At 39.7% G+C, this 25707-nt stretch overlaps 1 protein-coding gene across 3 annotated transcripts; it reads right to left on the reverse strand.

Annotated features, from left to right (window-relative positions):
• Positions 1-86: 86 nt before the first annotated feature.
• LOC112147412 (phosphatidylinositol 4,5-bisphosphate 3-kinase catalytic subunit alpha isoform) lies at positions 87-24440 on the reverse strand. Of its 3 annotated transcripts, none has more exons than XM_024273772.2 (21): positions 23285-24440; positions 21318-21716; positions 20919-21128; positions 20492-20742; positions 17706-17951; positions 17537-17622; positions 17352-17457; positions 15591-15743; positions 12808-12942; positions 12550-12674; positions 11632-11713; positions 11033-11197; positions 10809-10912; positions 9602-9773; positions 5599-5705; positions 5305-5426; positions 5047-5125; positions 4710-4880; positions 4523-4640; positions 3707-3858; positions 1678-1948 (listed from the first exon to the last, which is right to left on the reverse strand). In XM_024273772.2, the coding sequence occupies exons 2-21, from the start codon at positions 21667-21669 to the stop codon at positions 1678-1680; spliced, it is 3207 nt and encodes a 1068-aa protein (XP_024129540.1). In that variant the 5' UTR covers positions 21670-21716; positions 23285-24440. The 3 variants fall into 3 exon arrangements, with proteins under 3 accessions (XP_024129543.1, XP_024129540.1, XP_024129541.1); XM_024273773.2 differs by lacking the exon at positions 23285-24440 and adding an exon at positions 22953-23191; XM_024273775.2 differs by lacking the exon at positions 23285-24440 and having other exon boundaries at positions 87-1948; positions 21318-21669.
• Positions 24441-25707: the final 1267 nt, after the last annotated feature.

Genomic DNA, 25707 nt, shown 5'->3' on the forward strand with positions numbered 1-25707 from the left:
TCTAAAACTGAACCTAAATATTTTGGCAACACATTTCATCAATCCATATACATTTTTTTGTTAAAAAGTAAATCTAGAATGAAATTTCTGTAAAAGGGAAGATGTCTTTATTCAACAGCACAATAAATGAATGCATACACGGACGTATGAGAATGGTTAAACATGTTATTTTGAAGTAGTGTTATGATATATACACACATACATGATGCTGCTTTAGAAGCGCTTTCCTCTAGCGTTTTGTGCTTGCAGACTTCCACGCGAGCGCTCAGAAAAGTCCTGGAGAACTTCCTCCTCCCGCAGCAGAGAGGCCGACGGCGCTGCATGCCTCCTTCTTTTTTGGTTTTTCATACATATAAAGGTTTAACATTAAAGTACAAAAATATATTACCTCTGTAGTTTTTTTTTTTTCTTCCAAAGGAAAAACATTTGCACAAATAGAAGCGGCACCTTTTACTTTCATTACAACTTCTGTCCCCTCCGACTTTTTTTTTTTTTTTTTTTTCAGGATTTTCAAGTAAACACTCTGTCAGAAAGACTTGAGGAGTTCCTGCTTTAGTTCAGTGTGACAAAGGAAGCAAACACAACAAAAACAAATGTCGCCTTTCGGTGAGTGGGTTGAGTCGGGGTCCGGCCCGCTGCTCTGTATCCTGCACAGGAGCGTGTTGATGGGATCCGTTTTTAGCAGAAAAACTCTGAAGCAGAACATTTAAAAAAAAGTTTCGACTAAGTGGACCTACTGAACAGGAACCTGTGCAGCGATCGCAACCACCGCAGGAAAGGCATAGAACTGGTGTGGAAGGTCAAGAAAAACATCACTTGGGTTAGTTTCCTTTACATGGAGGACACAGAAAACGACAGATCGGATTGGACACATGGCTTGGATCGACGCTACAAAGTTCGTAAGAAGTTCAAAGTCCGAAGCGGGCTTCCTCACAGTTGCTTGTTGCTGGTTTAGAAGACGACAATAGTGTTCCTCCACCGGTTCTTCCGTGAACTGATTCTTCTCCGGCCGCACTCCGACTTCCACATCTCCGGTCGGAGTTGACGACTTGCATAGTGTGGCAGCAAAACAAAAAAAGGTAACTTTTATTTTTTGACGTGATTTAAAAAAAAAAAAAAAAACTCCCAGCTGGACCGTCCACATCAGAGTGGATGATGGAAACTCCAGCTGAGAACACAAAATAATACTGAAACAAACAAAAAATACTGCAGGGATCAGTGCTGGAGTACAAGTCTTGGAATTGTAGTGATTCTTCTTTAAACAATAGGACTGCAGAGTAATGAGATTACACTTTGGCTCAGTAGAAAACGTAGGAACAGAATGCATACGAGGGAGAAGCTGCACAAATGTTAGTTTTCTGAGGGTTCTTAAATATGTTGTGTAACTAGAGTGTTGGGATGCCTTCATGGAGCTTAGTGTCTGCACATCTTCAAACAGGTGGTAGTTGTAGGTTCCCACATGGCTGGAGAATATTTAGAAATCTGTAGAGGTCCACTTCTTTGTGTTAGTTCCTATGAAAAGGACAGACGAGGTAAAGCTTCATCTTTCTTTCTTAAAGTCTTAGATGAATCCAGACCTTTTGAGGCTTTTTAGGGTGTTTTAGGTGGCAGACAATCTTTTTTTTATCTTTTGTTTTATTATAAGTGTGCAGTTGTTGCTGCTTTCCCTCCACTGCTTTAGTTCATGGCGTGCTGGCGGATTGTGTGGAAGATCCAGTCCATCTTGGTGGTCCAGCCGCCGTGGTGGGCGTCGTTCATCTGCTTCATGAAGTAGTCCAGGGCCTCCTGCTCCGTCTTGTCCAGCGCCAGAGTCTTCCTGATGTACGCGATGTCGTCGAAGGACTGCAGCTCGGGCATGCCGGAGCCCAGCATCATGGAGAACAGGTTGATGAAGAGGTTGGCGTGCTGGCGGATGGCCAAGTAGGCTTTGTAACACATTTCCTGAAACCTGAAACAAGGAGAAAGAAAGTTCTTCTCAGCAACTTTTAACACTTCAAGCGGGTCATTTCTCACTGACGACAACCCAGGAAGAGACACTGATTTACATGTATGCATTTAAACTACTGTTTTCTGCATAAATAAAACATGTGAAATAGTTTGTAACTTTTCAAAAGACTTCCTTTCAAAATAAAAGACCCCCTGTACCACGTAGGATCATTGTAATGCAGCAAATCTAGTATTATAGTGCAAGTCAGCTGTTATTTAAAAAAAAAAAAAAACATTATACAGTTACTTTATGGTTGTTGGTGCATCTCAGCCTTTATATTTTCTGTCATGTCATGTGTGATGTATGTCTAAGTCGTATGTATTGCAGAGCAGAAAACCTGCTGAAAACAGTTTTAAACAGAGTCAGGCCACATTATTCTTTATCTTTTCCTGTATAATCAAATCAATTAATAAATCTTACAAAGCTGGACCTGAATCAGAACTAATAAAGTGACCCGTACTGGATGTTTTAGATCAGATGGCACACTTGAAATTAGGACTGTCAAATGATCGTGTTAATCACGAATAAATGATTACAGACATCTTGGTGTGTTATCATTTCTTTATATCTCATTTTTGTCTCTCTGCTCACCTGGAGGAGCATTTTATCCCGCTCATGCCATGGTCATTACAAACAAATAAAAATATTTAAGAAATTATTAGAACTTCAGTCCTGTTATATTTTTAAGATTAAATACTTTTTTACAAAAGCAGACCGTTTCATACACGGTGCATCCCGTTGTCACGGTAACAGGTTCAGCGCCAGGTGTGAACTAACCGCACTCCGCTTTAGCTCCTTTTTGAGAAAGGTGATCGTCATGAGAAGAAAAAATCATTTTAGAGGGAAAGTTTACGTCTTAGTGCTTTTTTTGTCCAGATGATGAAGCAAAAGTTTATTTAGTCAACATTATGGTATTGATAAGAAGTTTGTGTTCAATATTTTCTGGATTTCTCAGAAAAGTACTTCTACTGTTTTCGGATGTGGTAAATTAGAGCACTCTGAGCCTGATATTTTTTTGTTAATTGTTTAAGAAGAAAAAAATCCCCCCTCAGTGATGTCAAAGTAAAGGCTCAAAGTCTTTTGTAATAAAAAAAATTAATAAAGCCACCTTATAGTCTTATTTTGATCTCTTACTGCGCCACAAAGTCACAAATTTAAATAAAATACCTTAGAATGGAGGCTTTTCACAGTAATTTTTTGTTTAAAAAAATTGCGAATAAAATCGTTTTTTTAAATAAAAAAATATATATATTGCCATTAAAATCGATTAATTAGATTACAGGTCACGATTAATTAATCACACAAAAATGAATCACATGACAGCACTGGTTAATTAAAATCCTTGAATTTTGTTCAATATTAGACAGTCCACCTTATGATCCAGTTTGTCATCAGTGTAAATGCTGCTGACTGACCTCAAATTGATTTTCTGTGGTACAAAAATCTGTAGAAATGTTTGGCTTTGGTTAACTACAAAACCACTCCTCTTAATGGATTGTTAAAGCATTATGGGTAATGTAGTTAGGAGCCTTGCAGAATGAGATGTGCTTGAATAAAGTTTGACTTTTCTGACTGTTTTGTTTTGTCTGATGAAACGTATGGTCCGAAAAATAAGCTACTTTTTAAAATTAAAAACCTTCTTTTAGTCTTTACCCAGAGTCACTAAGGAGAGGTTAATGTTGAGCCTCAACATGGGTTGCTGCTGGTGCATCCGTTTACCTTTCAAACTCCCTGGTTTTGGTGCACTCCTGCGTTCCTTTGCTGATGACGATCAGGAAGTCCTGCGTGAGCACAAACGGGACGCGCTCTCTCTTGTAGCCAAACTTCTTCTTTTTGTGGTCCAGGAAATGACCAAAGTCTATGTGAAACAGCTGTGAACACGACATAGATACAGAAACATCAGGAAACAAAAATGAATGAGGGTTGAAGGATAAAATAAATGATTTAGACAAGAAAGTTTAGTTTTTGATGTTACTTTTAGTTGATTTTCAAAAGTAAAAGTCCTGAAAGATGCTTTTTTTTTAGGTTTCTGCTGTCTCTGCAGCAGGATGACAATAACAACACCTCTCCACATAAAAATGTAATCATTGATCTAAAAAACAAAAAAGATTAGCGAATCGAATAAAGTAGAATAGGCTTTTATTTTTACAAATATTTGTTGAAAAAAAGCTTTGTGGTTCTATAAAGGGCAATATTGGTTCATAAAAGTGATGGTTTTCTTTCTTTCTTTTCTTTGTGCGTGAGCAAAAGCCGGATAAGATCGACGACGGCTCCAGACGACTCATTTATAATTCAAAAGACAAATGTGCCGCAAAAAAAGAAACTGCCATCAATTAACATGCCGGCTGCGGAGCGTTTGGCAGATTCCGCGACTTTATTCTTAAACCCACATCGTTTCTGGGTCTGCGTTTAGATCAGCTGTCTCGCAGCAGGATGTGAGGGGAGCGGGGGCTTTTGACGCTCTTCAAAGACCGTTCCTGCATTTAGACGTGGTTTGGTGGAGGAGTGGTCACATAGAAGTGTGTGTTTTCATACCTGTCCATCCTCTTTGACCATGATATTGCTGTTGTGTCTGTCTCCTATACCCAGGATGAAGGTGGCCACACAGTAGCCTGCACAGGATCGTGTGAATAGATCTATAGCCTGGTCGTACCTAAAACCAAACAAAAGAAAATCTAATATTTTGTAGATTTCACATTGGTCAGTGTTTGCTCGTACTCACATCTCTCCCTTGTTCTTATCCTTGAGCCACTGGTGCAGTGTGTGGCTGTTGAACTGCAGCGCCCCCTTTAGACCTCCTTTGCACTGGATTTGCATGATGGTGTGCGAGTTCCTCACCACCTCGATTAAACCCACGCAGTCCCCGATGGACAGGCAGCCGTACGGAAGCATCCTGAGAGGAGAACACGTCCACGTCAAACACAGCCTGGAGTAAAACTGGCAAGACGAAGCTTTCTCCATCCTGCACTGGAGGATGTAAAGCAGGGAACATGAAAAGGTCCCGAGGTCTGTTTGTGTGTACTTGCATCCCTGCTGTCATGAAGAACTGGGAGGCCTACCTGAGATCAAGGCCCTGGTTCTGCCAGATGTTCTCCATTATCCTAATGATCTGCAGCGTCAGCATGTCCTGCCTCAGATCTGTGGAGAAACAGAGGAGCGAATGAGCGCCGCTTTGATCAGCTGCGTGATGCATTATGAAGCGGAGCAATCAAGTGATCTGCGAGGCTGCAGCACCACGCACAAGCTGCTGCTTGCTGCGAGTGGAGGAAGAGGATCGCTGCTGCAAAAAATAAAAAATAAATAAATAAAAATCTTACCGTCTCCATTTTTAAAGATTATTTCATTGTTCTGAAAAAGCAGTTCTGACATCATGTCCGGGTTTTCCCAGTTCAACCACAGAGGTCGCTTTGCTGAAGACATCATCCTGCACTCCTCCAAGCTGCAACAAAGACGAGAACGCCTTCAGATGCTGCTGCTGACTGCAGCTAACAAGCCACAACTCAACACATCCGTCATTCCTACTGAGACGTGGACTGATTCCACCAAACACACGCTATGGGTTTTAATTCAAGGCTCAGTGAAGCCTTCAGACAGCAGACAAGAGGATGTACCGCAGGTTTCCCAGCTGATGGGCTGGATTGAGAGGTGAGGTGAAGCTTTGTAGTGCATCCATGTAGTCGGGCCTCCGCATCTGCTCAACCAGAAACTTCATTTGAACCTTGAAAAAACAGAGAGAAGATGGAAACCATTCAGTGTGGCGAGTGGCATCTCCTACTCCTCTAATGCTGACAATGAGGTAATCCTGCCAGCAGAAGGGTTTGGGAATAATAACATGCGCCATCTGGTGGTCATGTTGGAGAACTACAGCTTTTTCATATTGAATCAAATGTGTTTTTTTTTTTTTTTTTTTTTTTGGAGGGACGAGCAATTGAACATCTGCTGGTTTAAATTTGATTAGTGATCTACTTTTTAGAGAAATCACAGAGCCTGAGTCATAAAATGACTGATAGCCCAGTTTAGGCTCCGTCAATGATGGTTGGCTGTAAGATCATCAGAGCAAAGCTCATTGGTGGATTTATTCTGGAGTTCTAACAGAAGGACACTGCAGGCAATTCAATAAATCCCCCCAAAAACACCCAGACAGAGAACTCACTTCCTGTTAGAACTTTCAAATTAAAATCAAGAAAGACAGAGTCACATTGTCAATGATCCCTTGAGAACTGTCTGCTTCAGTCATTGGCTGTATATGAGAATTGGAGTCAGTGACCCCGCCCTCTTCATGTTGCATACAGGAAGTAGCTGCTGGCTCCAAGAAGCCAAATAGACTTCTATTGAGAAAGCTTAAGATATAATCTGCTTTTAAGTCATAGTCATGTGGTATACTAACAAACACTCCTGACTGGTGAGAGTGGTTGCCATAGTAACGATGACTCAGACTCATTTGGTCTACTTATTGATAATATCTGGCTCCAAAATATTCGCATCCCAAAAAAAAAAGGCGCCTAAATCGACTTAATTTTCTTGGAAGTAGTACGCTCTCTATGAATGACACTCATAGTTCTCATAAAGTCAACAGCTTCAGCGTGAGTCTCTAAGTTCAACGGCAACCACTAACAAACTCCTGCCGTCTCTGATGATTTCTGGATCTCCACAGAGACGACTGCACCTGTTTGTGTCTCCACTCCTCCTGCTTTGAGTCAAATATTTGCTGCTCTGTGTTGAAAATAAACCTGGTCAAATCAATGATGACATCGTCTCTCTGGACAATCGGAGAGTCGTGATGCTTTCTTTCTCCCTCTAATATCTGCTAACAGCTATTTATCTACAGCTGAGGTGAGCTCCTGCCCCACTGGGCCTTGAACCCCTCCCACCACCACCACCACCATCACGTTGAAGATGAAGGAAGCTTTGTCTGTCTAAGCTGAGGCTACACAAATGTCAGAAAAAAAAATCAGATTGGGCTACTTCCTCCTAATTAGGTTTTACAGAACGCAACAAAAGATGATGCCACAACATTAAGCTAAACTTGAATATGTCTGGACTGGAGATGCCGATTCTTCTACCTCTGGCAGAAATTCACACCATTGTTTTCCTCTCTGTGACGGACGATGCAGAGACAATGCTGGCTGAGAATACCAGAGGCTGGCCCTTCGTTTTGGAAAACTAACAACTGCAGGCTGGACTGAGTCACAATCTATTCAACAATATGCGTTTTCTTTAGAGAGGATAATATCCTGGACTGCTACAGCGCCCCACAGTGGTCGGAGGATAACTTTTACACAACTCCAGGGCTCTCTGGTTGGTGGCCTACACTAGCTGTGTGTACAAAATGTCCTTAATCTGACCAAAGATCACATTAAAAATAAGAATTGTACTGAGAGACTTTATCAATTATAACAAACGCTTACATCCTCATATGTTATATCAGAATAAATCATTTTTGCATGTGTATAACTATCTAAAATGCTGGAAACAGGTAGGGAAAAAGTAGTAGCGGAGTTTTGTGGTAAACAAACATGGCTGCAGCTCACATGGAGCAAGACGATTTTAAATACGTGAGCTGCGCTTCTTTTGGTCACATGGACCTGGAGGAAGGGATACGGTTAGGGTTAGGTTAAAACGTGCGACCAACAACCTTTACCCTCGGATACACTTAAAATAAGTGCGGGAAACGTAGCAATGTGCATGTGAATAACATCAGTCTTTATACTTTCTGGACACGATTGTAGCAGCATTTACGCATTCAAAAGACGCCTCCAGAGTTCATACACTGTCAACTCTCACGTGCGCCCAGCCAGACTTTAGTCCGAAGCCTCCTCCGGAGCACACGCGTTAACAAAACCCCCTCCCCTACTCACAGACATGAAGCTACAGAGTCTGGCTGTTCTGCGCAGAGCAGCCAGCTAGTCCACGTCGTCTACGCCAGGGATAGGCAACTGGCGGCCCGTGGACCGCATGAGGCCCGCCTCCTCATTTAACATGGCCCTCATACATTTTCAGACCATGTAGAACTAATTCCAAACATGGTTCGACAGTAGATGGCGTTCGCAAACAATCTGCAGCAGGTGGCCTTCAGCGAAGAAGACAGGTTGATAAATAAAGCTTACAAAAATGTAGCTCTTATTTAAAATGGAACCCTTTTTCCTGTCTCATTTATGAAAGTGTGCAGTTCTATGCTTTGGTAGTGATGAAGAAAAATTCTGGCCCTCCCCATCATTAAAGCTGCCTACTCCTGGACCACGCATATTGCAAAAGCACGCACAATCGTAAAACATGGTTTGAATGCTTCATAATCGGATCGAAAAAGAGCATAACCCACCAATCTGCATTGGACGGAAATTTTGATCTAAATGAGTCTGATTGGATCCGAGTACTCCTTGTTTACATGAAGCATTTTTATTCTTTAAGGCTTTTATTCCGATTACTTGTATCCATGTAAACGCAGCTACTGATACTTCAACAGACCTGGATAGGAAGGGTTTCATTTTTAAAGAATAAATCAAATCATTTTTAATGACATTATGAAGCAAAAAATGAAGAAATATCAAATCTAAACTTTGGATAGTTCGTCAAATCAAAATATAGACTAAAAGAGAATTCAAAACTTGAAGGCTTAAGGACTGGGCCAGTCTGAAAGCAACCAACCAAACATTCGATTTTAAAGCCAATCGGAAATACAAAAAACAACCAGAGGTTTAGATTTAAGCAACATGGAAAGAAAACACAAACATTTTTAAGTAGAGACTAGAATAACTTTTTAAGAAAGACCCTAACACCTGTTTTTGCTTTTATTCTTCAGTGTAGCACTTTGAGACTTCCTTTGTTCCAACCTGGCTCTATAAATAAACCAAAGTGAATTCATTAAAATTCCCTCTATGTGGAAACTTCTACAAGAATACCAGTGAAGAAAAAGGAAAAGTCCTGACAGAATGTAGTCACTGCTGCCCCAACATCTATAATAATGAAGTGCCACGAGAAACTCCTAAATGTCATCCTGCCGTCTTCTCAGCTCTCGCCAGCTAACCTATAAAATCAAAGAGGATGCTGCAGCCTGCCTCATACACCACCTCTCCGGAACCTGGAAACTTTGCAATCCGACAGGATGCAGAAGTGACACAAATGAAGGTCTGATTTCGTCCAGCGTTTCTTCAGTGACAGATGAGATCCGTCAAACCCTCTGAGCTTCCCATCAACACCGGAGCTCCGCAGAGACGTGTGCTGAGCTCCTTCCTGTTCAGTTCCTACACTAATGACGGCAAATGTCCATCACCTTTCACTACCTCATGCATTCTGATGGAACTGCTGCCCTTCCACCTTATTCTGACTCTATTTTTCACTTTAATACGAGGAAAACTAACTCCACTTTACAATAAATGTAGAGATGGACAGATTGACGGAGTTCGAAAACATGCACTTCCTGTACTCCTTACAGTGGTTTCCAACAAAAATGACCACAACAACACAAGGAAAGTCAGTTCAAGTTTGTAGGCCATTTGAGACGTATGGTTTTAGGCTGTTGATAAACACAACAGGAAAATGGAAGCAGATGTTTTAACCGCATCACAGCACCAGATGGGTGCAAATGCCACAAAGGTTTGCCAGTTATCATCTTACCTTCTGAGCCTCGTCTTTCTTCTCCTGTTTAAGGAGGTCGGTGAGGTTGATCAGCTTCTCCATGGCCTCCACCTGCCTGCTCAGGTGCTTCAGGTACATGCCACAGGCCCGGCAGTAGGACTCCAGCAGCAGGCCGAACCGCTGGCTCACCGTCTTGTTGTGCATCTCTGATCTTCACAAGTAGAAACAGAGACGGGAATAAAGAGCAGGATTTAAAAACTGTGAAAAAACAGTAAAACATAAAATAAAGCCTCAGTGAACAAAATGAGGAATGTTATCAAAAGCAGTAATTAAAAGCTTTAGACAATATTCAACAAAAATAATCTTTTTGGTGTTTTTAACATGTTCTTATGGCATTTTTCTAATGATGGAGGATGTTACAAAAAAATTAGGTTAAAATTGCATTTCGGAGTTTTTCTTTATTCAGATGTTGTGAATCGAGAGTTGGAAAAAAGATTGTATTGAAACCACTTCCTTGTCCGAGCTGGAATCTGGCTCAAGACTGTACAGCTGGAAAGCTCCAATATTGCTCCCCATTGTTGTTGCTCTGGTAATATTAGGTAGGGGGTGTTACAGGGGAGGGCAAACTTTTTGAACGGTTCTAAAATTGGACGGAAAGGCCGGACCAGGAGCAGATGCTGGAGTGTTTTGGACACCCATTTTCTCAGAAAATTATATAATACTTAATATGGATGAAAACATGTTGATGTAAAAGATAATTTATGTGTTTTAAAACTGAATATTTTTGAGTTTTTATTTCAATACTGTGGCTTTTGTTCTGATTTTAGCGCCAATTGTGGCAATGTGTTGTCGTCCAAGGAAAAATGCAAACTAGAAAGTGTGCTGCGTTCATGTGGTGTTGGAATGATCAGGACTCAAAAAACACACATGAATGTCAAAACAACGACAAATCTTCAGACACTACATAAATGCAAAATAACAATGTATTTATATTAAACCCTGAAGGGAGACACCAGAACCCACAACTTAGAGATGAATTACTGTTGAAATACTGGCACTCTGCAGAAACTACGTCTTAGAAAATGACATAGTTTTGATTAAAAACAGTATATAAAATAAAAACAAGACAACTAAGAATGTTTTTAAGTGTAACTTTACCCCAACTTCAGACCAGACTGGTTCAAACCAACAGTTTTCCACATAAATGTCTCCACCTTCCCCCAGGAGGAACTTTCAGGTAACTTACTTTAAATGCCAGAAGAAGAAATGTCCTATCCTTTGATTGGTTAAAGCCTTTTTCAACAGGAAACGTGCAAGTGGGTTATCAAGGTACTGCTCATACTTTAAAACCTGGACACAGAAAAGATGAAAATGAGAAGCGTTTTTAACTAAACACCAGAGTACAGATTATTCCCATTTAAACATTCTTTTAGAAGCATTAAAAAAAAAAAAAAAAAAAAGAAATCACACCTGAACCAGCTGAATAAGATACTGAGAGAGTTTATCATCAGTCAGGTATTTCTCAAGGCACTTGACGGCAAACTCTCTGATCATGGGATCCGGGAAGTTGCAATCCAGCAGCTCCATGGCTTGTTCTGGCTTTATTGCAGGCCAGTCTTTCAGAAGGCAATACATCTGCAGACAAAATTAAAATTATATTTTAAAAGGCTTCAGAGTGGATCCCACATGTACGGAGCTTAGTTAAAAAAAGTAAAAAATAAATAAATAAATAAATAAAAGTAAAAAAAAAAAAGTACACAAAACAAAAAATAAATTGTTTTTTTCTGGTTACCAACTTGTGCGCACCAGTAACTGATTTTTTTTTTCTGAAAATTGAAGTAAAAAAAATGTTTTTCTAAGAATTGAAGTAAAAAAAATGTTTTCCCTGGTTAGTAACTGATGTGCATCAGTAACAGATTTTTTTCCCCAAGAATTAAAGTAAAAAAAAAAAAAAAAAATTGTGGTTAGTAACTGGTGCGCACCAGTTATTAACCAGATTTGTTTTTGCTTCAATGTCCCTTTAGGGGCTCCATATACATGGATATATTACTACCAAAACCTGCACTCACCTGAGCAACCTCATCCCTGGAGTTCCACTTCACAGCCAAGAGGATCTTGGGAAGGATCTCTGGTATATTGATGCAGGAATGCCTAAAATAAGGGGAGACAATAAATGTATTTAACATTTATTGTTTATGCCAGGATGTCTCTTTTTCTATCAAAGTGGTTTCAGATTTCAGAATAAGAGCCTAACACAAAGAGTGGATGTGGGCATGTGTTGCAGCAACAAACATATTTAAATGTTCTACATGACAATGTGACAAGTCAGTAAACTGACTTTTGCACAGTTATTTCAATCTTAAATAAAAAAAAAGTAAAATAAACTAGTCCATAAGAGAACTTATAAAATATTTTGGCCTAAATTTTACATCTTTGAGTAAAAAAATACACAAGAAGGGACAATTATGTTATTCTGGAGAACTCAGAAATGCTTATTTTATTCCAAATTAGGCGATTACATGCAAGAAAATTCTAAATAAAAGTGGAATATTGGGTATGCATGAGTCATTAACTCAAAGACAGACAGCATTTGAGTCAAAATCTATAGAAATGGGAAAAAAAAGATCATTTACAACATCTTGTGTGTTAGAAAGAGATCATTATCCTAAAAAGAACCGACTTTAAGAGGGGAAGAAGGACCTTTTTTTCTCTTCTGGCATTATTTAGTGTTAGTGAAAGCTGCTGGGTGTACAGCACACAGCAACACTCCCATCTGATGTTTCCTATTTGCAGCCTCATTTTTACCGAGGGGTTTTAATATCAACACTGAATACATATGCAGGCAGTCTGTTCACGGTGGAGTTTATAAACACCAGCCAGAACGTGGAAATGAAAGCGGAGTTTAGAAATGGAAACAAGTCACTGCGATAAAAGTAATCTCTCTGCAGAGACTGAGAATAAAACAGAGCCTGTGTGTCGGTCCTCACCTGTGCCTCCACAGGAAGTCCTTCTCCTGCTCAGTGATTTCTGACAGCGGGTCTCTGTTACACACTTGCCGGAGCTGCTCGTTGTCGTTGTCGGTCAGCGGATTGTCGCGTGCCAATCTGTTACTCTGAAGTGGTGACAGTGCAGCGAGACAGATCGATGAGGAGTTAGATAGTTTACAGAGATTTGCACCATCGAAAAGGTGGGGCGAGGCGTTTGACACCGAACTGCAATGAGATCGCAGGATGCTCTCGTCTTACCAAACCGGTGTGGCTGTAATTGAAACCCAGCTCTCTGGATATATTCCAGTTGGCGTGCTCCTCCACGTAGGCCATATCGGGAAACTTGACGGGAGAGCTGAACTGTTCAAACTCCAGCTCCAGACATGGGGTTTCCTTTAGGAGAGAGGAGGGGAAAGGTCACTCAGGGTGATCACTGTGTCCACACAGAGATGCATGTGTCAACAAGTTATCGGTGGGATAAGAAGATAAGACGCCTTAAGCAAAGAAGGCCTAAGACCAGCTCTGAAACTATCCAAGCTGCTGAATAATGTAAACATTATGGCAACAAACAGGGAACAGAAGAAGAGGTGAAGATGAAAAATGCCATTTTAAACTTAATTTTCTTTATATACGTTTTCTGTCATCAGGAAAATGCCATAAAAACATGTTAAAAACAATTTTTTGTAAGTCTGACAGGTTGCTGCGTCGCATCTGCCAATCAGGAACACAGCTTTGGGCTTGGGCTTCATCGAAACATTAAAAAAAAGAAGGGGAAAAAGGGTCTCCTTATTTTATTTTTTCCCCCTCAGCTTAATACGAGACAGTTAGCCTTCAAGCTCAGACACAGAAACACAGAAACCCCGTGGAAGCGGCTGTCATACAGACACAGCCCCCTGAACTGGGAAAATCTTTTACTAATAATCAAATAAACTCAAACATGGAAATATGATTACGGATGTTTTTGTAGAACTCTTCACAATAAATAAACCTTATTTTTAGGGCTGTCAGATTTGTCGCGTTAAAAACGCATTAATCCGACATGTGCTTGACGCCGCCAATTTTTTTGACGCATTAATCGCAGATTTTCTCATACGTGCTTTTCCATACCGCGCGCGGGCGTCCTGCCCCTCTCTCGCGTCCAGTACCACGTCTGGTGGTACCGGACGCGAACCGGAGCCACGTCCCGAGAGCTGCAGACACCCGACATTCCCAACAGCAAGCTCACCGGGGGACGTTTTAAAGGTTCTGGAGGTTTAAGCGTGATCCAGCCACAGCATAGCTCTCTGTTTGCCGGCATATTCATGGCGTGAGCTCCGCTGGACACGTCGCTGCATCGAGCTGCAGCCAGAGAACGCGGCGGCAGTAACAGACTGTCAAACTATCCACAGAGTATCCCGCTTTTCTCAGTCTTTAATGTTTTAAAAAACAAAAGTTAATTGGAAATGATAAATCTCTATTTCATTTATTACTGTAGTTCAGCAGAGGAGGAAAAGATTTGGTCCTGACAAAAAATGAACATGAAAGTGTTATAGAAATTTTATTTTTGATGTTTTTTTTAATTTTATTTTACTGAATGTTGATTGAAGTTTTGAATTTAAAATGCCCTTCACTTTTACTTGGGCTTTTGTTAGGCATTTGATGTTACAGCCTTTTATTGTTAAGAAAGTTTATCTCAATACAATGTTACAAAATAAAGTATTTCTGATGAAAACTATTAATTTTGCCATTCTTGTTTTCATAATTAATGTAGAACTGCTAAATTCCATGAACCACACATTTTTTCCTTAAAAAAGGCCACATGAAATTTGCGATTAATCGCGAGTTAACTCTGGAAATGCGATTAATCGCGATTAAAAATTTTAATCGCCTGACAGCTCTACTTATTTCTCAAAATCTTCTGTGTCTTTCATACATTCTAAGGAAGAAATCCACAGACACCGTTCCTTATAGCGATCATCCTAAAAACACTGCCTAGTAGCTCCTCCCACACGCGGCAGCAACATTAAACTCCTGAACACATTTTTGACAGGTGATGACCAGCAAATTAGTCGCGCGGCGAAAGAGGGGCGGGGCTCACAAATTCATCGCACGAATCATGTTCGGCGTGAAAGCACCTTTAAAACCCGATATATTTTTTCCAGACATTATACCAGAAATGTCTTTTTTAAATTGTGATTTCCATTTGCACATTCAAAATGTTCTCCGTTATTGAATCAAAGTGTAAATATTCTCAGTTTAAATAGATTTTTTTAATTTTCTTTCCTTTTATAAGATAAAATATAACTGGAACTAAATAGTTCTCATTGCAGTCTAAATCTAATAAAGTTCATAATTTCTTTTACCATAAGCTTCCATAATCTACTTGTATTCTCCAGAAGAATGAAGAATTCTGAGGAACAGCCATAACAGTTGACCATCGCTAATAACACATTTAGAAATAATGTGAAAATATTATTTCACATGACGACCAAACACAAAGTTCTATGAATTGATCATGTTTGTAATAAGTTATTTATCCGTAAATATTGAGTTTAAAAGAGAAAATGTGTTACATACATCAATAATTAATTTATTTCTATACATTATATTGTTGTGTAGTTAATACAAGCGTCATTGTTGTATTCAATTCATTTCAAATTATTATACAAATAAAAAAAATCTAATTTGCTATAATTTTATGAAGGCTATTTCTCAGAAAAAAAAAATTAAAAGCAAGGTCAGGTGTTCATGTTCTTATCCAGGAACCCGGTTAATCAGGATTCTCCGATGAGGCCAAAACGAATCAAAGTCAAGTTGTAAATTAAAATTCACTGAGCAGAATTTTTATGCACAAATTAAAAAGATAAAAAAAATGCTCTGAGACATGGTGATGACTTCAAACTTTTGGCCTTTCTGATATGATCATTATCAATTTCATTCTATTACTAAATGCCCTAGCTATTACCTCTATTAAACACCAACAGTACAAACTAAGCATACTTTATTCTGAAGGATGTGTGATGGCTGTTGGATCGTTACAGTGTCGACGTCTGCGCGTTCACCTTGTTGGGGTTGGAGCCTGTGACACCGATGGGGTTGAGTAGGTCCTCCAGGCCGTGTGGGACAGGCCACAGGTTGAGGGCCATCTTCCCTGCTACTAGTGTGTGGGTGTAGTCAAACAGGTTGATGTTGCCCCAGGCTAAGGGACAATGTTCCTGCAGGAAGACCGAGTAATGACAGTCATCAGAGAAACCATAGCTTAGGGCTGTGGAACAGAACTAAAGGAAGTTCCTCATTTAAGTACTAAACACCACTGAGCTTGACCATGACAAAAAATATATTTTTTTAAATGTAGTAATATATTCATGTTTCACTGACCTACATTTTCATAATTTTCTCACAAAGCAACATATAAACCTAGTGTGATGACAAGATTCTCCAACAAAAAGCTCAAAAGGTTTTACATTTTTAAAACTTGTGTCACAAGAAGTATGTACTGCAATACTTTAAAACAGAATCTATCTGATTTAGCAGGAAGTAGCTTCATTTTTGTGTTGTTTCTTGGCACACCAACAACTTTTCAGATGATAAATAATATCAAAGTATGCTATATGGTATGGATTAATTGAAAAGAACATATTTTCTTTTTTTTCAGTCATTTTTCATACTTTATTTTAATAAAATCTTGAATATTATCTTTTAAAGTTCAAAGATGCTACATATTTTTTTAAACTGGGAAAATCCCAAAGCTTGTTAGTCTGATTATCTCCCCTATGGGATAAGAACCCCCTAAAGACTGATCATCTTTTGATCCTTTTTTAGCCCGAATAAAAATATTATAAAACATAGTGTCTGGATTAGAAATTCTTCTCCAGCTTCTGGGTAGAGCTATTGGCACGGAGCAACCTACCCCTCTTCCCATCACCCATAAATGAGAGCCTTAACCCTGCTGCTAGCTTACAATCCCTCACACCCCCAACTTAACATTACAGCTGCAACAAAAATGGGGAGAAATATCAGAGCTATTCAGGCAAATTCCAGCTCGGACGAGGAATACAGAGACGTTCATGGATCTATTTGTCTGCAAATGGATGCATCTGAACGAAACGAAGCAGGTAGCTTGTGTCACAACTACGCCCTTTTCCCAATGCTATTTTTCCATTTGTTTCTAATTCACAATGATGAGTAGAGAAATACTCAGAAACAAAATTTTAAGCCTAATTTTCTTTATTTATCTCCCCCATCATAAGATAAATGCCATAAGAAAGTGTTAAAAACACCAAAACCACCATTATCATCAGAGTGGGTCTTCAAGGACCTCTTCAACTACGTATGTGTAAAATTTTCCTTCATCTTTAAACGCAAAGTTTTGCCGTTTCTGTTATGTCCCGCACTATTGCAGGATCTTTCCAATAAGCTCGACTGACTGCATGTTGTTTGGACAAAAACAGGCATGAGTGCTGGCATAACTGTTGGTGACATTTTTGTCATAATAAAGTGGTTAGAAAGAAAAAAAAATCCTGCCAAGTATAAGGTACTTTTGATCCAGATTTGGGGCCTTGAAGAAATAATTTGTTCATTTCTGCAGCCATTCTAACTATTTAAAGTTCACTTGAAGAAAAAGAACTTACTTTATTTTGAAAATACTGCTCTATTTGTCTTTTTCACAACAGCTCAGAATTGCAGTGCTGTCTCATAATGCAAATGCATCTCACATCATTATCATTCTCATCATCCTAAAATAGACATATATCTCAGTCATAGATAAAGGACTATACAGATGTATACAGATGATTCAACAGAATTGGACATTTCACTCTAACCTCTTTGGCGCCCTTCCTTCCTTTCACAGAGCAGATAGAGAGGCAGAGTCGAGCGGCTCTGGGGATTTCTAGAATGTACATGTCGTAGCTCAGCCACTCGTTCCACCTGGAAACACCCAAACACGTGTTTACTCACACTTCTGTCAATCAGCCAGATGAGAGTCTGGTTCTGCCGTCTTTCCTACCTCGGGTTTGAGCAGGGCACGCGCAGGGTGTTGACGTTGTCACACAGCTGCTCTCCACCGTGGTATATTCCAGTCCTGACATAGATCTAGACGGAACAGAGAATAAAAATCTAAGACGGTCAAGCAAATGATAGAGAGGTCAAAGACCAGAGACGCGTGGCGGCTATACCTTGTCGATATCTCGGATGTTTACATTGACGTAAGTGGCACAGAGTATCCGGATCTTCAGCATTCCGTTGATGGTCCAGAGATTCTTGGAGGAGGTTTCTCCGTTCATGTAGGACGTTGCCGTGGAGATGCGCCTCGCGTATGACGGCATGGTGAAGTTGTCGGAGGGCAGCTGGGAGTACAGGCTGTCTTTGGACATCAGCATCAGGTTGGGCATCCTTCCCAGCATGATACAACTGCGCACGTACTGTTGGGGACAGCGGGACACTTTCAGACACAACATTTCCCGCCATGTGACACATTGAGGATCCTAAAATGTCCCAATTTAGCAAAAAAATAAACAGAATTACAGCATCAGAGAGGAGGTTTCACCACAGCAAACACAGATGCCTGTTTGGAAATGTGATCTCTGTTTTTGAAGGAGCGAGACGTGTTTGTGAGCAGCAGGTGGGAACAACAACACCAGGGCCATCATCTGCCCACTAAATCAGCCTTCCACTGGTTCTCTGCTTAAGATGCCAGCTAAAAATTAACCAACTGTCAAGCCATTTGTAAAATGCCCCCTTTTATTTTTTTTAAACTCCACTTAACCCATAAGAATTAATGGTCAGATCAACATCAGAAGTGCGTTCTGTAGACCACTCGGTCTGCAGTCTATTCCACATAATTTTGTTGTTTTGAGAAAAAAAGTTTAAACAAAAATGTAGGTTTTCATGAGATTAGTGACACAAGTGTGTAATATTAAGAGAAACAAACAATAACAATTTAAAGGCAAGCTTTGGGCTTTGACAAAAATCCACAGATAAATGCAGCATTTTAAACTCAGTTTATGATCTAAAAGTTATTTTAGATTTTTTTCTTCCTTTAAAAATAAGGCTAGAAAGAAAAATAAAGGAATGTGAAATATAACCTAATGTAATAAATAGATGCATTTTTTTCTACAAAGAAGAAACAGTGGATATAAAAATGTCTCATAGTTTTACAGAATTTAGATTCTGGATTCTCCAAGTTCATTAAAAAATTAAAGACACCAATGTGCAAAAATTTAAAGTATCTCTCCGATCCTCTTTTGATCAATTCTAAAGGTTCACAACGATTTGATTAAAAGAGCTTTATTCTCATTTACTTCACCTCTCCTATATTCTTTATTTTATTTAGTTCTCTGTACATTTGTTTAGAGCAGTGCAATTCAGGTGTTGTTTCTCTTTCCCTCTTCCCTCCAGGGGAGCAGGAGAGATTTCAGATTCCTGGTGGATTGTCTATACTCCTGCTCTTGGCCGTGGACCGCGCCTCTGGCTCATCTTGGCTGTGGACGTCACCCCTACCTGTCCCTCAGTTCGATCTGGTTGAACTCTATTCAAATACACTCTATTCAAATTCATAGTTGATAAAGCTAATTCCTCTTTAATAGTCCTGGTAAATCGCCTCTCCGTCCTTGGAATGTATCTCACCTTCATGTGGGCATCCCTAAGGTTTCTTCTTTTTTCCTGGAATCAGGTTTTTTTAGGAGTTTTTCCTTACTGGAAAGGAGGGTCTAAGGGCAGGGATAACCAGCTTTATTTAGTCTGTTTAGTTTAATTAGCAATTAGCTATTGTTTATATTTTATGACCGACTTTCTGCTTCTATACAATTACCGGCATGAAGCCCAATGAGGCAATTGTTTTCTGACATTGGGCTATATAAATAAAACTGAATTGAAAAGAAATACTCAGAAAGCAAATCTTGAGATTAATTTTCTTTGTACATGTCCTCCATTATTGAAAAAGTCAGAATATGGTGCAAAAAAGCATCAAAAATATGGTTTCCATCACACAGGTCTTTAAGGCATGCCAGTCTGGTCTCGTGATTTAGATCTCAGTATTGTATCTGTCTCTGTTTGGAGTCTACACATCGCTAATGGAGGAGGAGCTCCTATGGGTTGAAAAGCTTCCTGAAACAACAAACACTATATTCACTTGTTTGATCTTCAGAAAGAACGTTTCAAAGCAAGAGTGGTGGAGCCTATAATTATTGCTGATGTATTGCACCGTCTAGCTTCATGTTGTTGAGGCAAAAACGCTTGTAGAACAAATGAAAGTGCCGCTACTTTTAGTCGCTTTACTCCATTCATTCATATTCATGCAAAAGCTAAGAGGAAGTCAGGAAAATACTTTCCATATACGTTGAGCAACCTTTGATCCAGAAGAAATCTGTAAATTTGTTCACTTGAGCTTCATACCACCTCGTCCTTCCTCCTCCATGTTTAAAGTGCGCTTGCTGAAAGTGATGAGTACAACTAGCTGTCCTGACTGTTTTTATGATGTGATTTATTAAAACAGAGTTACTGAACCACTACGACATAAAATCCTGTCACAGAACAATCAACCTTTCATTGGTTCAAACAGATCCTGTCAAAAACGTAAACATCACACAGACTTGTTGCAGCACCGTCTTGCTCATCTCAGTCAGGACTATAAATGTGTGACACTTTAATGCAATAATGTCTTCAATATATTGAACTGTTTTATCCTGGGAAAATTGCATCAGATTTATGGCATGATAATAAATCAATCGTGCATTAAAAACAAAATGCAAGTCATATTTTTTATCACTCAGATAAACATGTTCAGCCATAGAAATACCAGATCAGTGGATTGTTCCTCTTTACAGCTAGATTCACATCAAATGCAAGTTATGCCTCACGGGAATCCAAGCCGCAAATTTGACACAACAAAAAAAAAAGGTGAAGGACGCAAATTTGAACACAGCATTAGAAGATTAACATCAAAACAGCTACATTAGCTTACCTTGTACTGACTCAGGGGATACTTCTCCAGCAGGTACTCATCACAGCCACAGACTTTGAGGATGTACTTTCCCTGATACTCCTGGACGCACATCTTCAGCTGCTCCTGTGACAGCAGCATGCTCCGGGTCTTCTTACGGATGGCTTCAGCGATCACCTGCTCCGGCACACAGTCGTGGTTGATCTTCAAGGTGTACTTCTGTTTGTCATTACTGGGCGAAATAATGACCCAGATGACCACAATGATTTGACCTGAGAAAATACAAGGAAACAACCTTAGAGACACGTAAAGAATGAGCAATCAGGAACTTCTAATCTATTGATTTGTGTTGCACATTAATGAACAAAACTCTTAATTCTTTGGCAAATCGTGGCTCACAGGCATGAAAAATATAAAAATGGTCCAAAACAGAATAAAAATGCCTCACCTTTATCTAGCTTATTATAGATGTGCCTGGGAAGATCTGTCGAGGATTCTACGCTTGGGGGGTAGACGTACAAAGCTCTGCTGTGTGGACCGTTGCTGTCTCTGAGGTCCACCGCTTCTTTGCAAACATTTAAAATGTTCCTTCTGAAGTCCTGTACTTCTGGATCTTTTACCAAATCAAACTCACAGATAGGCATTCCAATAGCAAAACCTGCAATAAAAGAAAATGAGGAAGTGAAATCATATCATCTAAATCTTAGGAATGTATTTATTTCAACATGTGGCAATTAATACACAGTAAAATAATAACTGGTATGTGATCAGGATTGTTCAGATAATGTTAATAAGTACACTTCCTGTTAGATTACAGAGGGCATGAAGATCAAACGCTGAATCATACCTATTTCTCTGCTGAGTATTTTCTCTTCTCTGTTGCCCACTGGCTCAATAACTTTGAGGAAGGCCTGGAAGAGCCTAAGATCACACAACCTCCTGGTCTCGTCGTAGAACTCCTCCCTCTCCGCCTCTTGGGTGACGCTGACGAAGATGTAGGAGCTTTCTTCTTGGAGCAAATGGTAAAGCGGGTACTTCCTGGCTTCCTTGAAGAGCTCGTGCTTGACGGTGACGAGCGTGGCTTCCCGGAGGCACTCCAGCGACAGAATCATGCCGTTGGGCAAAAGGCAGTCCACCACAATGCTGGGGGGCATCAAGTGCATCCCCCATAATTCTCCTGAGGAGGGTCTGGGAGGCATGGTTATGTTCAGAGCCTGGTAGTTACCAGATCGGTAGTGTCAACCAGCTGTGGGGACGAAAGCGTTCATTTAGTGCAAACATATAAAAATAACAATAAATTCATACACTCTGATAACTATAGTCAGTTATTCAGAAGAATCTTTATTTCACAGAAATTGAGAAAGATAAACATGTTTAAAAAGGAGATAAGTCAAAGCTATAACTTATTTAAGCTAACTCCCTTATATCGATTCAATTTTGACAACAAAAATAAAAAAAAGGAAACAATATAACTGTTATTACTTTCAATATCAAAATAAAGATTTATCAATCCCCAAAATGTAATTATCACAACATAATACAAAATACCCAGGCATTTATTGCCATCATCATGACAAAAGTGACCTTAAAACAAATAAATAAATGTCTTCTAAGCTGTATTCAAAATAGAATCAACATAATCATAAAAAGCCATCAGATTTTTCCCGTTTTTAAGGAAATTCTACTGTTCTTTAGCAAAGGATTTGCCTTACGTTCCACTTTGATCATCTTTTAACATATTTTAAAATTGTTACCAGTGATCTTTTAATTGGAATTTTGACATTTTTTGTCAAGATCAAAACACCTGTCATTTTCTGGAACATGGTTTCTGCAAATTGCCTATAACTTGTGGACCTTCCTTCATTTCCCATCATCCCTTTGTTAACACTCTTTCCCGCTAGCTTACAGCTGCTCACAACCCCAACCTAACTATAAACGTGCAACAAAATTAGCAAAAAATGTTGGAGCTATCTATCTAGCTGGACAATTTTGAGCCAGATGTCAACTCAGAAGATTAAAACATTTGTCTCAGAGAGGAAGCATCAGAATGGAGCGACCAGGGAGCTTCTGGCTGTTCTACTGTAGTTCCTACGTCACTGCTACAAGCTTTTTCAAATGGCATATTTTCCTGTGCTCCAGATTCACAACAATACGGATAAAGAAATTCTCAAAAATCCAATTACGAGCCTACCTTTATTAAAATATGTCCCCCATCATCAGAAAAATGATACAAAAACATGCTAAAAACACAATTTTCATTGGAGTGGGTCCTAAATTTGGAATACTTTATTCACTTTTGTGTAAACTCATTTAGTAACACCGTAAATTATTGGGTGTGGCCAAGCCATAAAGTTTTATCGACAAATTAAAAATAAACCCAATTAACGATAAAGCGTGTTATTTGGTAAGAAAGTGCTAAAAACATTTCAACGACGGAACATTAGCATAGCAGTGAAATGATAACACTCCAGCGTTAACTGACCTTATCATGTAAACAAACCGGCTAGTTAGCACAGCGTTACCTCGTCTTATTAAACAAAGAGTTTAATTTTTAGCTTTTTCCCCTCTCAAAATTTGAGTAAATTAATTTGAGTTATGTTCCCGTTAGACGTTTTAACTTAAATTAATCGATTTCCTTCAGCAAGCTAAGTCAGTAGTATGCTAACTTATTTCACTAAGCAGATCAATGTCACCTGCAGACTAAATACCTCGCCTTGTACGTAATCTATCGGTATTATAATCTACTATGAAACCCAGCATCGTTTTGTTTCAATGACTGTGTGCATTTAAGTAAAAAAAATAAACAAGCAATACCTGGTTTAGATAGCTAACCTCCACCGGTTAGCAGCGAAGCTAGTCACCCAGCACAGTCATTAGCAGCGGCTAGCTGAGGTAATCCCATCCGTGCGCGCGGCTAGTCCATCGAAACAACAGTTTTTTGGCGTCGGGACGGTCCGGTTGAATCCCAGACCGGGTGCCCTTAGCTCCCGGTGATGTTATTAACGCGCTGCAGTGGGATACGTCCGCAGTAGTCGGAGATGGTCGTCATCTTGCCGCCACGAAAACAAGCTGCTCCGTTTGATACCACGCTAGCTCCGTACGGATAGCGAGTTTGCTCTCCTCGGACCGCCCCCGCTCACGCCGAGAGTTCAGCAGCTGGACAAGCAGTTAGTCTTCCCCATGAAGAGACCGGGGGAAGCCCGGAGAACCGCGCTTGAAGGGCCTGCCTAAGTGGGCGTAGGTACAAAGAGAATGGTGGTGTGGACGGACGTTGGTGCGCTCAGACTTAAGCAGGACACAGAAAGTGGCTCATTGGACAAACAGGACACTCCTGCCAAGTTTTATTTCTTCCACTCTTCTTTCTTTGCCTTTCTGCTAGGGGTCGCCACAGGGAATCATCACCCTCTTACCTTTGGCCTCCTTCCTGATAGGAAGCATCCTTTTCCCTGCAGGATCACTGTCCTTCATTCGGATCTGCCCAAACTACCTCCATCTGCCACTGTTTCTAAACCAACATCATAGATGCTCGCAACAGTCTGCTACAGCTTTTCTTTCACTCCAGTGGACACTAATTGGCACACATCACACCTTCTCCTGCTTGTACACACCTACTTCTCCCTTCTGTTCCTCCTTCCATCCTTACCATGATGGAGAAACTTTAACTCGGCTCCAAGTCTATAAACTTGGCTTTTTTCCCCATCAAGATCTCCACTTTTCTTCCTTCCATCACCCAGGGCCGGACTTACCATTAGACAAAGATGGGTGACTGCCTGGTTACCCCTATGCTTTTGGGGCCCCAAGCTGAAGACTTAAAATATTTTTTTAATATTCGTTAAATAATTTTCATGGCCATCATTATTTGACTCTGTCATTATAAATGAAAAAAAAAAAATAATAATACTCAGATGGCATAAGACCTCTCATGTGAAAGTGTTTCATCCTCCCCTGTAAATGGAATATTCCACCAACAAGCAGCTATACTCTTCCAAGAGTTTAAAAAAAAAATCTAACAACTGTGAAAAAAACAACAAAAAAAAACCCATAAAGAAAAACAAAACTGGAAAAAAAGAACAAAATCAAATGAACTGAAAAAGAAGATAATGAAAGTCAAGAATGAGAAGACACAGAAAAGAGAGGAAAGCAAAAGGTGCGGCTGAAAATTGTCAATTTTGAGAAAACTGGAAAAAAAAGTTTTGTTGTTGACACCACTCAATGGTACTTTTTTGTTCCACCAATCAAAAATGTTTTTGTCTTCCTTAGTAGAACCAGAAAAATTAAATAAATTACATACGTTACAGAGGTTTTAACCTGTGTAAGGATTTTTAAAAAGCAATGATTAATTTAATCACTGCAGAGGTCCCCATCTTTTTGTTCACCTTTGGGCCCTCAAACTGTTAAGTCTGACACTGCCATCACTCTAGTTTCCCTGTCAGAACCACTATCAAGACTCTTTCTTTTTCTTTTTATCTCTCTTTGTTCACATGTCTTCCTCCTCTCCTTCAACCAGCAGTAATCCAATTCCCATCAAAACCACTGGTGTTGGTCGTCCCCAATTCCTGATCTGGCATGAAAGGTCCGTGATTTGATTGTGTTGGTTTTGGTCGGGGTCACTGAGATGCTGGAGCCAACCAGCTTCTGTTGAGCTAAGGCAAGGTGCACCCTGAACTGGTCTACACTCTGTCACAGGGCCATACACGCACACAAATTCACACCAAGCACCAATTAAGATTCATCAATCAACCTATGCAGCATGTTTTTTGAATGTTGGAGGGAATTGGAGTACCTGGACGAAACCCGCTCATGGACAAGGAGAACAGGTATACTTAAAGGTCCCAGATTTGAACCAGGGTCTTCTTGGGGTGTTTCAAAACAAAGCTTGTAAACAAAACCATGCGACTGAAGATCTCTTCGGTCGCTGGCCCAAATGTGTCCACCATAGTGTTAACCACTGTGCAGTATGTTGCATTTTCCAGTCCAAGAAACAATTCATTGTTATCTATTTAAACTATTTTTCTACTTCCTCCCTCAAGCATTTGTTATTCCTAAATATAATATATTATTATTATTAATATATTCTTAGAATTCTTAAAAATGTGAGTATAATGGACAGTAAGTGTTATGTCAGACTGCAATAACAAAAAACATCAAATTTGGCAATCTTTTGATTATAAAAAATAATTAATCAAGACTACAACCATAATCAAGATACAGAATATTTAAAAAATCAATCTCAATTG

The sequence above is a fragment of the Oryzias melastigma genome, linkage group LG17 (genome assembly GCF_002922805.2).
Source record: "Oryzias melastigma strain HK-1 linkage group LG17, ASM292280v2, whole genome shotgun sequence".
Taxonomy (NCBI): Eukaryota; Metazoa; Chordata; class Actinopteri; order Beloniformes; family Adrianichthyidae; genus Oryzias; species Oryzias melastigma.

Coding starts and splice junctions, on each gene's coding strand:
- LOC112147412 (XM_024273775.2), bottom strand. CDS start 21,669: ATGCCTCCCAGACCCTCCTCAGGAGAATTATGGGGGATGCACTTGATG. Junction 17,458..17,536: donor GTGCCCTGCTCAAACCCGAG/GTAGGAAAGACG, acceptor GGGTGTTTCCAG/GTGGAACGAGTGGCTGAGCT. Junction 1,949..3,706: donor AAAACCAGGGAGTTTGAAAG/GTAAACGGATGC, acceptor TCCTTGTTTCAG/GTTTCAGGAAATGTGTTACA.